General features: G+C 39.5%; 1 protein-coding gene across 1 annotated transcript in view; it reads right to left on the bottom strand.

Annotated features, from left to right (window-relative positions):
- Positions 1–17,291, bottom strand: part of LOC145267162 (uncharacterized) — a 97,166-nt gene that overhangs the window by 26,863 nt on the left and 53,012 nt on the right. The window contains exons 4-5 of the mRNA XM_080123211.1: positions 13,622–14,143; positions 5,461–6,780 (exon numbers count right to left, since the gene is read on the bottom strand). Of these exons, the coding sequence (XP_079979337.1) occupies positions 5,461–6,780; positions 13,622–14,143 (1,842 nt within the window). The remainder of the gene's footprint in view (positions 1–5,460; positions 6,781–13,621; positions 14,144–17,291) is intronic.

Here is a 17,291-nt window from a genome sequence, read left to right on the forward strand (position 1 = left end):
CAGAGGCTTCACACTCTATGAAACCTTTTCTTGCAGCATGCATGGCATTGAGGTTGTCAGCAACAATTTGACTAGTACTCACACCTTCTAGTGCAGGAAGTTGATCATTCAGGAGAGAAGGCAGGTTGGGATTTTTTCCAAAAACCAGTTGGTTAGGGCTATAGTCGTGTGAATTGTGAAGTGCGTTCTTGGCATTGACCGCCCATGAGAGAGCAACATCAAAGTTACACCGAGCATCTTCTAAAGTCTTCTTGACCATTTCTCCCAGAACACCATTGTGCCTTTCATTCAATCCATTACTCCAGGGGGATTGTGCAGCAGTGGTACGGACTACGATATTCAAGTTTTGAGCCATGTCTCGGAAGAATTGATTGTCAAATTCCCGGCCATTATCAGTAAGAAAAGCTGCTGGAGCACCAAAATATGCAATCCAGCGTTTGAAGATGGCAGTGAGTATATCAGAGCTCTCCTTACTTGTAAGCCTAACAGCGACACTATATCTGGTTGCATGGTCCACCAAGTGTAGTACTTTATGTCCATTAATTTCCTTTATGTCCATGGCTACAGTCTGGTTAAAATGAGTTCCTAAGGGAAATCCTACAACAGGTCGAGGTGCAGGTTTTTTATACCTAAGGCAGGTCTGACAAGCAAGAGGAAGCTTCCTCAGTATATTCATAAATTCAGCATCTTTTAAATCAGAGCTTTTGACAAGATTACACAATTATTGTGCACTGGGATGGCTGAATTGTCGATGTAATTTGGTAGCAATTTTTAATTTCTCGACTTTGCTCTTTTTATTAATTTTGTTTAAAAATAAAATATATCGTAACTTACCCGGTGGAGGTGTAGATATAGGGATGTGGTAGTGGCCAGAAGTGGTGCACAGCAACCTTATTTTTTTTCCAAACATTTCCGCTGTGTCATCATTAAAGTTTAGGGTTGTCTGGGCTCTTTTCATGGCCATCTTGCTTAGTAGCAAAGGGATATCAGCGTCAACAACATCACTCATTATTTTAATGTTCATCTTTGCAATGACACATGGCAAAGTTACCTTTTGTAGAGATTTTATTTTCATACCATCTCCAAATTTAAAGTATTTTGTGCCCTCATCATAAAGAATGTCTTTTTTTGAGTCCTCGGACAAGGTTTCAAGAAAACAGTCCAACCATTTCTTTCTACATACCGTCGCTGACGCACCAGAGTCCAAAATAGCACAATTTATGGTTTCTCCGAAAAGCGAGTTCTCCGACTCCCGTCGATTAAGCAACACTATATTAGCGATGTCTTCACAACTGCCGGAAATATCGTTTTTATGTTCATTAAATAATACCATATTTTCTCTTGAATGGTGATTATTTTGGGAATAAGGACACTTTTTGGCATAGTGAAATTTGCATCCACAGACGTAACAAACGGGAGTCTGACTATTCGAAAAATTTCGATTTGGGTAGCGGTTATAATTGTGTGGCCGGCCTCTGCCATTATTTGTGCTGCTACTATGCGTGAAGTGAGGGGGAGAGGCAGGCTTATACGCATGACGTCGTCTCGTGTATAGTATTTCACTGTTGTCCTGTGTCTGTGTGTCTGCCTCACTAAAAACGACGTTGTCAGTTTCATTTTTTATGGAAATGTTTTGTGGTCTAGCCGTGGTTAAGTTTTCACATGAAATTTTTTTTAATTGTTGAGCCATATCTTTTAGAGTGAGGTTGTTTATTGTCGCGCGTATTAATCTCTTGTTTTCGGGGTTGAGATTGGCAGACTTTAACGTGCGATAGGCTAATACGGGTTCTGGTAAAATTATTTTAAATTCCCTGAGTTTCGCTACGTGCCTGTCGAACTGGATTAAGTAGTCATTTATGGAAGCATTAGGTTCACGCTGATAACTTTCAAAGTTCTCGTAGGATATGAAAGCAGACTGGTTTTTATCCTGAAGAAAAAGTGTATCCAGCTTTTCGACAAGATTGTCCATTCCTTCTTCGGCATTCAGTAATGAAATGTCCATTTCTAGTATGTCACCACAAGTAGAATTGACCCTAAATGGACGAAGTGCAAAAGCCCTTGTCGACACGGGCTGTACTTCAACAATTGTCACCAAAGACATGGTTGACACATGCAATGGAACCAGCAGCATTACGGCAGTTGACGGCAGAGAGGTGAAGTGCAATGGCACAAGTATCGTTCGGTTGATGGTACGTGAGATGTCACTAACAATCCAGGCGATTTTTATTAACAAAATTGTCACAAGTGTCGATGTGGTGCTAGGGATGGACGCAATTGCTCGACTAGGGGGCGTTATGGTATAGAGGAACTCCGTGAGATTTGGAGGACATCAAGGGGCTGCAGGTGTGCAATTCGAAAAAGGTGTCACAGGAACGGCCGGGTCAGACAAAAGTTGCACAATAGAGGACCAAGATTTCTCTGCACACTTTGATGGTGAGAAATGGACAGTCAAGTGGGCATGGAAGGGAGAATCTCCCATACTGAACAACAGAGTGGAATGCTACGAGCATACGTTGCAAGGAGGCACAAGAGTTGAATTTGAGAAGGAGGTGGACCGATGGATCTCAGAGGGGATTTTAAGACCATGGACGGAGAAGGTGGAAAGTGTGCTGCCGTTAATGGTGGTTGTTAAGCCCACAAAACAAAAAGTTCGGCCAGTACTGGACTTCAGGGAGCTGAACGTACATGTTACGTGTCACACGGGAGGCGATGTGATGGCCGTGTGCGGAGAGACCATGCGAGAATGGAGGCAGATTCAGAAGGCTGCGACGATTGTGGATTTAAAATCTGCATACCTACAGATCCACATTTCACAGGAATTCTGGAAATACCAGCTGGTCAGATACAAGGGCCGAACGTACTGCCTGACTAGGTTGGGTTTTGGCCTGAATTCTGCACCAAAAATCATGGCAGCGATCCTCAAAACGGTGCTAAGCAAGGAGGACGCAGTCAGAAGAGCCACCAGTTCCTACATTGATGATATTTTGGTGGATGAGACGGTAACAACTGCGGAGGACGTAGTAAAACACCTCAACAGCTTTGGGCTAATTGCAAAACGCCCGGAATCGTTGAAGGGAGGAGCTTTGTTAGGGCTCCAACTAAGAAAGGACCAGATAGGACGGTTAGTGTTCCGGAGGGGAAATGAGATCCCGGAGGTGTTGGAAAAATTGAGCAGGCGAGAACTCTTCTCAATATGCGGAAGACTGGTGGGCCATTACCCTATTGCAGGATGGTTACGGACTGCATGTAGTTATATCAAAAGGCTAGCTAGTGGAGCAAAGTGGGAGGATGGAGTTGATAAAGAGACTGTGGACATTATGAGAGAGATTATTGAAGAGGTGAAGAGGGAGAATCCACTGAGAGGTGTTTGGCATGTACCCAACAGTGCAGAAGGTGTTGTGTGGTGTGATGCAAGCTGTATAGCAGTGGGGGTCACCTTGTAGATAGGTGGTGTTACTGCAGAAGATGTTCCTTGGTTGTGGAAGAAGGACGACGTGGCTCACATAAATGTGGCGGAACTGAATGCGGTTATGAAGGGCATCAACTTAGCTTTGAAATGGGGGCTACAGAATGTTGAGGTGAGGACCGACTCAGCCACTGTGTTCTCTTGGATCCAGTCCGAAGCTATAGGAGAAAGGAGGGTGAAGATTGATGATGTTAAGGGAGCTGATTAGGGAATTTGATCTTCAACTTAGGGTCACTACCGTTCCTTCAGCGAAGAACAGAGCAGATGTGATGACGAGGGTGTGGAAGACCTGGCTAAAGGCGCCGAATGAGGCGGCTGTTGCAATATGTTGTTTGAATGAAGACACTCTGAAGGATTTGCATGACATGCACCATTTTGGAGTGGATAGAACCTTGTTCTTGGCCAGGAAGGTGGACCCCAGAATCACAAAGGAGGCCGTTAGGACAGCGGTTGAGAGATGCAGCCGGTGTCAATCAATCGACCCTGCGCCGAGTAGACAGGAAGCTGGTGAGGTTCAGGTGGCAGAGAACTGAAGCAAGCTGGCGATAGACGTAACACACTATCGACAAAGGCCGTATCTGTCAATGGTCGACTGTGGACCAGGAAGAGTAGCCATTTGGAGGGAGATCAAGGTGGAAAATGCAGGTGAAATTGCAAAGGTCTTGGAAGAGGTGTTTTTGGAGAGGGGTCCAGTGACGGAAGTGCTAATGGACAATGGAACTGCCTTTCGCTCAGCTGCCATGGAGAATGTGTTGGATAAGTGGGGAGTGCGACGCTATTTCAGGGCTGCATATAGACCAGGCGGAAACGGAATTGTGGAGCGGCATCACAGGACCATTAAGGCTATAGCTGAAAGGGGCCAGATTTTGCCGCCAGAAGCTGTCTTCTGGTATAATATGGCTCCAAAGTCAGGGCAAAAAGTGGAGTTAATGCTGCAGAGGGCAGTCTTCAAGTACGAGTGGCGGCATCCCCGAACTGCACAGGTACCCGCGGAGGAAGGCGAGAAGCGAGAGACTGCGTGAGTGGGAGAGGAAGTGTGGATCAAACCGCCTGATGCTCGCTGTACCACACGCTGGGGGAGGGGCATTGTGACAAGTGTCCAGTCCCCGAACAATGTATCTATCGACGGCATCCTTCGACACATCCTTGATGTGCGGCCGGTAGTGGTGTCATCAGAGGAAGACAGTGCCATCGAGCCAAGTAGCGACGTTCACGAAGAGGCTCCGCGGAGATCGCAGCAAGAGAGACGGCCGCCATATTGGTCGAGCGACTACGTGATGGGTTGACATGTGATGATCGTGTAGATCAAGGGGGGCGTGTGGTTTGAGTTGTCCCCCTTTGCAAATTGGCTGTTTGGAGAAATGGAAAACTAGATGGCTCTGGTTGATAGTCAATTTGCATAAGTGGAGAAATGGGCAGCATATAAACGGTACTTTTTTTTTTAAGCAGGGGGGAAGAGCACACAGAGTGAAACGACGGTTGGAAGAAGTGACGGTGAATTATTTTTGTGACGGTGAATTATTTTTGGACGGTGAAGAGCTCAATCTTTTTTTTTAAATTTCTTTTTTTTTTCTACTTCACTACAGTATAGAGAGCCCACATTTTTTGCAGCAGCCTTGGCAATGTCTACAATGTATTTGCTCTAAGTCATGTTGTCTGCGAATGTTAAGTCGATGAGTTTGAACGATGTTTAGTGGTTTAGTACACTTTGCTATTTTAGTCAAATAAATTTGAGTTGATTTTATAAAGATGGCTACATGCATCATGGGGAAAAAGCAAATTTATTCTTAACAAATTATTTAAAAAAAGAAAGATTAATATGTAGTTAAATGAAGCAGAATAAAAAGTGTAGTATTCATGGACAGGATGTACAAATGCATCATGGGAAAAAAAGCAAATTTATTTTTCACGAATTATTTTTTAAAGTAAAAGATTAATATCTAGTTAAATGAAGCAGAATAAAAAAGTCGTATTTAAATTTAAAAATGAAATACCTTTTCATATTCAAGAGGATCGATTGTTTTAACTTTCAGCAGATTGAAAAGTTGAATCTGACTTTTTCCCTCATCATCAAAAAGTCTTCGTTCTTTACCGGAAATATTAAATCTAGTCTTGCGGATCTTCCTCACAATATCTGCTGGATTTCTCTGCTTAAAGTCAGCAAAATTATTTGTAGCATTACGAGTTCCGTTAATCAAAGCATAGATAGCCTTGATAAGAAGATCGTGATATGTTGATACTGAATTGGCTTGAAGGCGATATTCACATTTTTTTTCACATGCAATATTAAAACTACCATCAAAATGGCACTGGTTATTTTTTTCAATGAACTTCTTAGCCAAAGGATTTTTTTCTATTTCTACCTGTGTGAGGTTTTCAAAATATTCTATAAATTCTTGGTTGGGTGGTTTGTTGACATTAATGATCACTTGACTAGTAAAGTGTTTTTTTAGTATTTTTTGAATCTCGTCTTCACGAATTCCATAAGCTTCAATAAATAAAAACTCATTAGCTTCAAGATCTTCATTAAGAACTTTTAACCATTTCTTTTGACTTTCTTCAAGAAAAAAAGTTAATGTGACTTTTACTTTGTTAGTTCTGCGAAGTTGGTTTAAATATGTTTGGAATTGCACTTCTTCAAGTTCAACACAGATATCATGTACAACACAAATTCCATGAATTTGTGCATATTCCATAATCAAAGATCGGCCAGAGACACCAAAGGGTTCCTTGTTATACATGATATTTATAGCCTTCCATCCCATCCGTTTACATAGCAGAACAATCGCTTTCGCTTTGGGGCGCATGGAAGTAATTGTCCTTTGAAAATATGGGAAGCTCTCTTGGTCTGAGAGGATATGACTTTCAGCCCCAAAACTGATTTGTGGTACTTTTAGACGTGTTAAAATTTCAGCGGCAGGTATCGTGGTTAGACTATAAAATCCTCCAATAACTCCAAGAACATTAGTGTAATAGATATCAATAAGCTGTTCAGTGGTTATTATAGGTTGCATACAAGTGTCTATAATAATCAGGCCTAAATCAGGTTTGGCTGAAGTACTTATTGCAAATTTAGCCGCTTCCATAAGATCCACACTGTGCAAGACATTAATTGAACAATTACATCGGAAATGACTGCTGCTGTCACGCCCACGTATTGGTAGTAAAACCACCACATAATATTCTCCACTTGTTAAATTATACACATTTCCTACACAATCTAATTTGCGGCACTTTTCACATCCTGATTTGCAAAATGATTCGACTTTATTTAGTTTGGAGTTTAAGGTGAGATTTCTTGTAAAGTTTCCAACCTGCAAAAAGAAATAAACATCTGAGCTTTTCAGAAAAAAACAAAAAGATGCGAAAATATGAGAGACATTAAATTTTGTAACACGATGTGCGGTGTTACATGTCTAATGTGATGCATAGTTGTAAGCATTTAATAAGATCATGATAAAAGATATCGTGAAATTTAAATTTAACTTGGATAAACAACATGGACGGCACCTTCAACATTGTAGCCGGTGCCTACTTAGCAATCGGGGTCTGATTCGTGTATATCAGCTAATTAATCTTTTTTTCTACCGTAAATTGTTAGGTTAAAGTTTTGTTTTTAAAGAAAACTTTTTAAAACAAAATTGGCAGTACACGTTTATTTTATTTTATTTTTTTATTTGTAAAAAGAAGTTGTTATTATATAAGAAAATATGAATGCTTTTTTTGTGTATTAAAACTGTAGAATTGTTAGAATGTTGCACAGAAAATTTTTTTTCTCAGAAAATTTATGGTACATATGCATTTTGGTACCGTGCTGAAATAATACACTTATTTTTTTTCAGCCATTCTTAACATAGGGAGGGGAGGGTGTTTTGTAACTTTTCTTTGCTTCAACTAACAATTAAAAAAAAGATATTGTGAAATTTAAATTTAACTTGGAAAAATTAATTAAAAATAGCGGGTACCAAAAATGCATAAGCACTAAATTTACAAATTACTTTTTGTCAGCAAATGTTTAAAAAAGTAAAGAGAAAAAGATCCCCCTCACACTTTTGAATACAAAAAAAAAAAACTCGATTTAGCGTTTCAATATTTTAGCAATGCTCGGCTTAATCCAATGATGCTAGTGGAGCCCAAGCAATAATTGATGGAAACTCCCGAAGATATGGGTCAAATTCTGCAAGAGTACCTTTATTTTTAATTATCGTCTTTTTTTTTTTTTTCAATTTTTGGAGCAGATTATTCACGATTGCTGTCTTAAGAATATAAGAAACATGCATCTTCTCTTTTTTTTAGATTTTTTCTATTACACCAAATTGAGCTAGAGCAAGCATGGCAGGGTACAGGAAGTTTATATATATATATATATATATATATATATATATATATATGAACAAATGATTAATAAAACATGCTAAAAGGCATCTTAACAAGATAAGTGGATAGTCCTTAATCCACGGAGTTTCGAAGAAATACTCTCCTTCTCATCAGAGGGCAGGAATTAGCAAAATGCAGGATCGGATATTGCATATAAAAGTATTTAATGAAATTACAAGTAAGTCACAGATCTTACTTGGTTTAAAAAAAAAAAAAAAAAAGGGTGAAGTAAGGGGAACAGGAGGCAAAAGAAAAATGATAAAAAGATTTCACATGAATGGACAGTCCGGTGAAGGGTAAAAATACAAAAATGGTAAAATCCAAAACGGTCGAATTTAAAATTTCAATCCAATGGGTAAATTCCAAATGGTCCAAAATAATCCAAAAGGCAGAGTTCTTGGAAAAAAGCGCAAATGGAATGAATTCCAAATCATTAAAAGAAAAGTACTGGAGAGAATATTTAAAAACACGTCTGTCAAGGCTGGATGAATCAAAAAAATTAAGGTTTAAAAAAAAAAAAAACTACCAGAAAAGCAGTGAAGATTTAAATTTGAAAAGCAAGGTAAAACTGACCCAGACAAGAAGCGTGAAAATTAGCGTTAATAATTAGGTCAGCTTAGATATGCACGTGAAAGTCCCAGAATTAAATTAACAAAACTGATCAGAACAAATAAATGGCTAAGTTTATGAAATGGGGCGTCTGTTTTATTATATATATATATATATATATATATATATATATATATATATATATATATATATATATATATATATATATATAACGCAATCATGAAAGGAGGACTTAAATTCATGATTAAAAACGTTTAACATAAGTCAACGTTTAAAATAAAGTTAACGGGGTGAAGAGAGGAAAAGAAAAAAAATGGGGGGAGTCAGCCGACCTGTTTCGCCCTCGCGTTATCAAAGCTGTATCGAGGGATTTGTTCAAGGTGTTTGCGATTGACCCCACCACTGCTTGGGAATAACTTGAGGCAAGGACCTTACATCCAGGCAAAACGGTCGACGTGTACTTGGCAGAGCTGACGAAGTTGACAGTGTTGTTTGGTGGACTGCCTGAGCGGGCCTTAGCATGCAAATTCCTAGCAGGACTCCCGACAGGAGCAAAGCAACTACTACGAGCTAGCTCAAGTGCAGATTCGTTGCCCCTTAATGACCTAGTAGATCGGGCCAGGACTGTAATGAAGAATTACTCCGAGATGAGGGAACCAGTAATTGCTGCTGCTCAGTCCACACCGAATGATAAGAAACCGTATCAGGGACCCGGTCCACGTGGTGGAATCATATGCTACAGATGCAATGGACAGGGCCACATTGCAAGGAACTGCCAGCAAGAACGAACGGCTGTTCGCTGCTACCGGTGTAAGGAAACTGGCTATATAGCTCAAGAGTGGCCGGAAAACGGAACCAGGGATAAGGTGTCAGCGTCGACCTCTTCCCCACACAGAAATTAAATGAGATGCTGCCGGTCATTCCGATATATATCAGCGAAACATTGAGCTCAGCACTCCTCAATTCCGGGTGCTCCCGCACTATCGTATGTGCAGATCTCTGGTACACTTGGAGAAAGAAGAACGCCAGAGTGACTACCATCAGTGAAGACACGCGTACATGTTGCGGGGTGGGCAATGTAAACCTTCGGATGAAAAATGGAAGCTTCGCTAACCTAGAGGCGCTGGTAGTGCTCGAAAAACCCCTGAGTTTTGACCTGCTCCTATGATATGATGCCATCAGAACCCTTAGTGGTGTCTATATAACGGCGACGGGGACGGTACATTTTCAGGAGAAAGCCCCAGTGTGTGCTGCACTAAGGATCGACCAACCAGACTTCAGCATCGAATTTGACGAGCAAAAGAGGGCTTGGACTGCCTCATGGAAGTGGTCGGAAAACCAGGAACCAGCCAAACTGCAGAATGGAATAACTGAATACCATGTGCCCGACCACATGAGTCCCGCATACGAAGAAGAACTTCGCAAATGGATCGAGGATGGCTGGCTGATTCCCTACCCCTACAAGAAACTTGGACCTCCTAAGGGTCTGATCCCATTAATGGTGATTGCTCAGCACAACAAAGCCAAAGTCAGGCCTGTAATGGACTACCGAGAACTGAACTCGTATGTTGATGCGTTCACAGCTGATGCTGACGTGTGCACTAGCAAACTACGAGAGTGGCGCCAGCTGGGTTCTAATGTGTCCCTGTTGTATCTGAGAAGAGCATATCTGCAGGTCCGGGTTAACGAGACAATGTGGCCGTTTCAGATGGTAGTGTTTGCCGGTAGGAGGTATTGCCTCACAAGACTGGGCTTTGAGCTGAATGTTGCGCCCCAAATAATGAAGACGATCGTCAATGCTGTATTGTCACAGGATAAGACCGTAAAAGAGGGGACATCAGCATACCTTGACGACATATACGTGAATGAAAACATCGTGCCGTCATCACGTGTGAGGGCCAAGCTAGCCAAACTTGGACTGATGTGCAAGGATCCAGAACACTTGGAGAATGGCACTCGTGTCTTGGGGTTGAGCGTTCAACAGGAGCGAGGGATCTTGAAGTGGGGGCGTGGAACTGCAGTTCCTGAAGTGCCCTATGTCCTCACGAGGCGGGCTATATTTTCCCTGTGTGGAAAACTGGTGGGACACTTACCAGTAGGTGGATGGACTCGGGCTGCGTCAGACATCATGAAGAGGAGGGCGAGTGCAGTTACCAAAAACTGGGATGACGAAACGGCGGACAATCTGTTGCTGCACATGGTGAAGGAGACCATCACAAGAGTCAAGCAGGAGGACCCCGCTAAAGGAGATTGGTGCATTCAGGGAGACAGGCTAAATGTATGGGTGGATGCGAGCTCCCTCGCGATTGGGGTGCTATTGGAGATGAATGGGTCTGTGATTGAGGACGCCTACTGGTTGCGACCAATGGATGATGCTGCTCACATCAACCTGGCAGAATTGGATGCGGTAATAAAAGGAATAAACCTGGCACTCCAGTGGAAAGTCAAAGAATTATGCATACACACAGATTCGCTGTGCGTACACCACTGGATAGTTGACACACTAACAGGCAAAAGGAGAGTACGCACCAAGGCGGCTACCGAAATGCTAATCAGACGAAGGTTGGAGACAATAAGGAAGTTGGTGGAAGAGTACGACCTATCGGTGAATGCAGTGCTTGTCACTTCAACCTGCAATCTTGCTGATAGACTTACCCGTGTGTCCCAGAGATGGTTCGATGCAATGAAGAAAGAAGCCGAACCAGGATCTTTATGTGCTGCCTCTGTTGAGGAGACGGATAAAATCAAGAAGGTATACCATGACAGTGGACACCCCGGAGTGAGACGGACATATTATTTCATACACTTAACCAACCCGTCAGTGTCCAAAAGCAAAGTAGAAGCAGTGGTCAAGGAATGCCAAATATGCCAGTCAATCGATCCTGCTCCCACCAAATGGCAGAAAGGTCGGCTGGAAGTTGGCGAGAATTGGAGCTGACTAGGCATGGACATAACTCATTATGGTGTTCAGCACTTCCTCACACTGATCGAATGCGGACCAACGAGGTTTGCGATCTGGCGACTATTAACAAGACAGGACTCGGCTAGTGTCATCCGTCAATTAGAGTCTATATTTTACGAGCGGGGGCCACCTGAAGAGATTCTCACTGACAACGACACAGCCTTTTGCAGCGGAGAATTCAGGCGTTTCGTAGATGAGTTGGGGATCCGGCTTAGACACAGGTGTGCGTATGTACCGAGTGGCAATGGTATAGCGGAGCAGTGCCACCGAAGTATGAAGAGGATAGCAGCAAGGAAGCAATGTACGATTGCAGAGGCAGTATATAGGTACAATACAACACCAAAGGATCATGCGACTGCTGAAAGTGTACCTGCTAATGCGATACATTGCTATCGAGTGCGTGTTAAGGGCATTGACGCCTGCCTGCCTAATCAAAAGAGGACTCAAGGACGGTACAAGTTAGGGGACACCGTCTTGGTAAGGCCTCCCAATAACCGATGTATGACCAGTTTCAGAAGAGGACGGATCACCGGCATAATTAGTGAGCAGGCTGTGCTGGTTGATGGTACTCCACGGCATGTGAGGGATGTCCGGCCCACTCTTGATACAAACCAAATGGCGAACAGCGAAAGTGATGAATCATCCAATGATGAAATGTGGATCAGACCAATGCCCCATTGCCGTGATGACATGGCTGAGAACCTCAGCACAGATGGCGATAGTTCCAGCGCCTCTTCTGAGAGCCCCAATGACGATGGAGCCCAGCTTGATGGAAGGACTGCTGGCAACGTTAATGGCGACAGGTCTGTTACCCCTTCTGAGAGCTTGGATGAAGATGGAGTGCAGCCGGATAGTAGGACTGTGGACACTGACCCAAGTAGTTCTGATGAAGATGAAGAAGTCCAGCTAATCCCCCTCCGTAGGAGTGTTCGTAACAAACGACCGCGGCCGCAATGCCGCATGTGTGATCTTGAGACCAGGGGGGGGTGTATAGTCGAACAGAATGAAGGAAGAAAGCGACCACGTGTCTGTGCATGTTGTCTTACCTGCTGGAAGGATCACAGGGAGGGCAGAAATTAAAAATGGCGGCTGTGGTTTTTGTAAGATTATTGAGCGATGACGTTACCCCTCACGTGATTGTTTTTCTGGCCACCGATTGGCTGATGACGAACGTTTGGACAATAAAAGGAGTATGTTCAGAAGATCGACGACAGTGTGTATCAACTGCATCAGTGTGAATAGAAGTTCGACGTGTGTGTTAATCAACTGCCGTAGTTGTGAAACGAATTCAAGCTTTAGAAGTTCGACGTGCGTGTTAATCAACTGCCATAGTTGCGAAACGAATTCAGACTTAGGATTAAAAAATAGTTTGTGCTAAAGTTTGCTACACAAGACAGGTTTTTTATAAAACGGTCAGTAATTCAAGACTTGTATGTATTGCCAATTACGTCTGTTGTTTGATATGTTCCATTTCTGATTTTGAAATGTATTTGTCTAAGAATTTTTACTCACTAACTTTTTTATGACAGGACATATATATATATATATATATATATATATATATATATATATAGTCAGAATTTTGTTTTCTGTGATATAAGCATTGTTTAAATGTTAAAATAATATCTATGAAATACGTATTTTATTTTAAAATTTAAACAATGAGCCTCGAAACAGTCTTAGTAATATACTATTATATAAGTTATAACAAAAAAGAATGGAAGATTTATTTTCAACTTAAAGACAGAGAAATATAAAGGTTTGAGAATGAATCTTACCAAAATAAAAATGTGGTCAAAAAATGGTAGTAAGACAAACCTTCTTTCCTTTAACAATTATAATAAACCTTTTCAACCACTGATTGCCATGACTAACAGCAACCTATCTGAAATCCATGATTTAAACTCCTCAGCCTAACATTCACAGAAAACACGAATTAGAACAAATACATAGGAGATATTGCCAAGGTTGCTGCAAGTTACGGTGCAACACCACTAGTTCTTTCATACAGGATAGAAAAAAACTGATTATTTATGTTTATTTTTCATACCCTTATTCCTATCAAATATTACCTTCCTACTGGTGTTTGTATATAGACATAATTATTTGGAAATCCAGTTCTAATAACTGTCCAACATATGTAAAATGATGTTAAACTGATGATGATGATGATGATGATGAAGAAGAAGAAGAAGAAGAAGAAGAAGAAGAAGAAGAAGAAGAAGAAGAAGAAAAAGAAATCTTACCCTCTCTTGTGTATTGTTAAATATTTGGTATATTTCCAAGATAATTTCTTTTTGTGGCAAATCTCTACATTTGAACTCAGTCTGGCAGATATTGAACCATTTTAGCGCCATTTCAACTGATTCATCGATATAGTTCAACTTGTTATTGTGAGATGATTCATTGTAAGGTCCATTCCACGTGACTTGCAGACTTAGGTTTGGTAGTTCCATAATGATATTTTTCTCATGTAAATTTTCGTTACTCACAAAAATGAAGCGGAATTCTCCGTCCTTAACATTCCGTGAAATTGATCTGACAATATCTTTTGTTCCAAACACTATAACCCCTTTGATATTTGCAGTCTTGATTTTTTTCAAAATTGGCTTTACATTCAAATCAATTGCTTCAATCAAACCAATGCATATATGTTCGCTTTCTGCTTTCTTTTGGAAGATCTTGCTTGATAATTTGGAAAATTCTGTAGAATCTCTTAAAACGGCTAGATAATTCCACTTCATATTCTGCAGTAATTCAATAAGTAACTGGATTTTGTAAAACAAAAGAGAGAAAAATATCTTATTATTATTTATTATATATTGGGTTGACAACTAAGTTCACCCATTTTTTTTTTTTCAAATTTAAACGTAAAATTAATTAATTAGCAACTATTCAATGTTCATTTTTCACTTCACACTTAGCATGAAATGAAAAATGAACATTGATTGGTTGCTAATTAAGTTTAAATGCAATTATTGACATTGTAAAAATTACTTCTTTAGTCATGTGTACTCTAACTATTCTTTCTTACATGATTTTATTTGCGAACAAACTCCCAAAACAACATAACTTATTTATATATGGAATTTTGTAAAGTTTACAATAAGAATAGAAACTTTTTTTAAGCTTGTGTACTATTTAAAAGTGATTTAGATAAAATCAGGACAAAAATGTCTAAAAAAAAATTCAATGTCATCATACGTTCATAATATTGGGATAAGCTTGATTGGACGTTTTAAGAAATTAGTTCAAATCACTAGAAATTGAGGCAATAATGTAGTATGGTTAACAAAGTAGAAATCGAGAGAAAATACAAAATATTTCCGAAATAACTGTTACCAAACGCATTAAATTTTAATTTAGTTTTAAAGTTTTGAAATTGTAGGTTTTGTTATTTACAAAATTTGTTTTATTTTCACTTGATTGAATGTGAACGCCAATTTTTTGGATAGTAAAAAAGAATGGCTTATGGTACCACTAATCTTAATGTCAGGGGAGGTTGCCAGTCGGATAAAAGTAAGCTAGCTAGCTATTTATTTATTTATTTGTTTGTTTGTTTATTCATTCATTCATTTATTAAGCCAGTAAAAGTAACCAAACAAATTTTGAAATAACAAAACTTGAAGTTTCATAAATTTAAAATTATACAAATCGATAGAAAATTAAATTTTAATGCATTTGGTAAAGTTATTTGTTGTATTTTTGCTTATTTTCGATTTCGCAGCATGATTGTCAAATTTAATTAAAAAAACAACAAAACAAACCTTGTGAAACAACAACTATGAAGATGAGGAGAGCAGTCTGCAAATCTATATATCCATAAAAGTGAAATTGTCTGTCTGTGTGTGCATGTGTCTGTGTGTGGACATTTCCCTACTAAACTACTCTGTCAATTTTCAGTCTACATACGCGAGATTCGATATAAGTGATATTGAGATTTAGGTTTTTAATCGGTTTTCGGCCAGAAATTTACCTGTCAAGGGGTTAAAGTTCAACGATTTGACCTTTGAAAACTCTACTAAACTCCTCCGCCAATTTTTGGTCTAAACACTTTAAATTTTAGATGTGGGTTACTTGGACATGGATCAACTTTTTAATTTGATTTGAGCCCAAAACAATAAATGTTAAGGGGTCAAAATTGGGGTTAAATTTTAAAAAAATTGACCTCTGCGGTCTCTACCAAATTACTCAGCCAATTTTAGGTCTAAACATTTGAAATTTTACATAAAGTGTATTTAGACACAGGGCAAGCATTTTAATCAGTTTTTGGCCGAAAATTTGGCTGTCAAGGGGTCAAAGTTCAAAAGATTTTACCTTTACAGTCTCTAGCAAACTATTCAGCCAATTTTGGGTCTGACCATTTGAAATTTTACGTAAAGAATATTCAGACAGGCAGCAAGCTTTATAATCAGTTTTGGGGTGAAGATTTGGTTTCCAAGAGGTCAAAGTTAAAAGAGTTGAGCTTTGCAGACTCTACCAAACTCCTCCGCCAATTTTGGGTCTAAACACTTGAAATTTTAGATGTAGGTTACCTGGAGATGAGTCAAAGTTTTTAATATATATATACTTGTGCACATAAAGTTATGAACAGTATATAGGGCCCAAGAAAAGCCAGGCTGGACTGCTAATAAGTAAATAAATATGAAATCTGTCTGTGAATAATAAAGATTTATGGTTCTTGTCCAGAATTAAACCTAATTAAAAAAAAAAATACATCATAAAACGAAAATATCATATTCCAAAAATTTCATTAATTGATCAAGTTTTATCTAGGCAATCATTTTTTTTTTTTTTTTTTCTTACACTTTCTAGCGATTAATAGTAGAACATAGCTATTACAAAGCTAGGTACTTGTGCATTTAACGAACCAGACATAACTCAGCATTTGCGCGGCTTTGTCCGCCGCATGGCGTCAACAGCTCGGGTTTTGCTGCTGTCTGACAAAACATGCCAATCAACACGCTGCGCGCTTAGTTTCAACTCGACGTGTGTCGAGCAGCAGACGAGAATTTTGATATGGGCGTTCGAGATGGCAGCGACTAGGAATCTCCAGCGCGAATGTGGATTGTGGTCACACCACACAATTGTGGACTGGAAGAATTTCCTGTGAGATATATGCCGGGATTACTTTCTCAGGAATCCCCGGCAGATATATATTAATGTTTTTTTTTTGTTTTTTTTAATTACTTGTATATATTATCTATTGTTTATAATTACTGGTTTCCATATCGTATTGACTTCTATACTCGGTCTACTTAGCAGTTGCAGTCGTCTTACTCTCTATAGTTCCTCTCTGTCTATAATTTTTACTTCGTCCCATAATGGTAGATGGCTTCCCTTTTCTTTCCAGATATGGTCAAACAAAAAAACAAAAAACATTAATATATGCAAGTAATAAGTATAGAGATAGATATACATTAATATATAGTAATAATTACTAATAGTAATAAAATGGTGATATTTACAACTAGATATACAAAAGTAGGTTTAAGGCTCCTAAAATTCGTACTAGAATTGTCTGCCCGTGGCACAGTGGTTAGAGTACTGGGAAAAATCAATTGTAAAAGTGATATTCTCCTGAAGTTGAAGGTTCAGTCCTCAGTGTGGGCGACCGAAATATAAATTTGCAAATTACTATGACGGAACAAGAGCACGCTACCCCCGTAAAGTAAATAAAGAGTTCCGTCCAAATTCCCAAGTTCGACAGAAACGTTCCCGAGTTCGACAAGATACACCTGAAGAAGGTCGGAGGTTATATCGACCGCAACGTTGTGAAAATCACACTTAAGATGAGAACAGTAGTTCGATGAATAATATAATATATAATTGTTATTTGTTTACTAAAAATGTTTTATATGTATTTATTTTGCAAACAGAAAACAATTTCAAACAATAATACTAATAATAATAAAA

The sequence above is a fragment of the Euprymna scolopes genome, chromosome 42, assembly GCF_053919585.1.
Source record: "Euprymna scolopes isolate OS-2025 chromosome 42, ASM5391958v1, whole genome shotgun sequence".
In the NCBI taxonomy this organism is placed as follows: Eukaryota; Metazoa; Mollusca; class Cephalopoda; order Sepiida; family Sepiolidae; genus Euprymna; species Euprymna scolopes.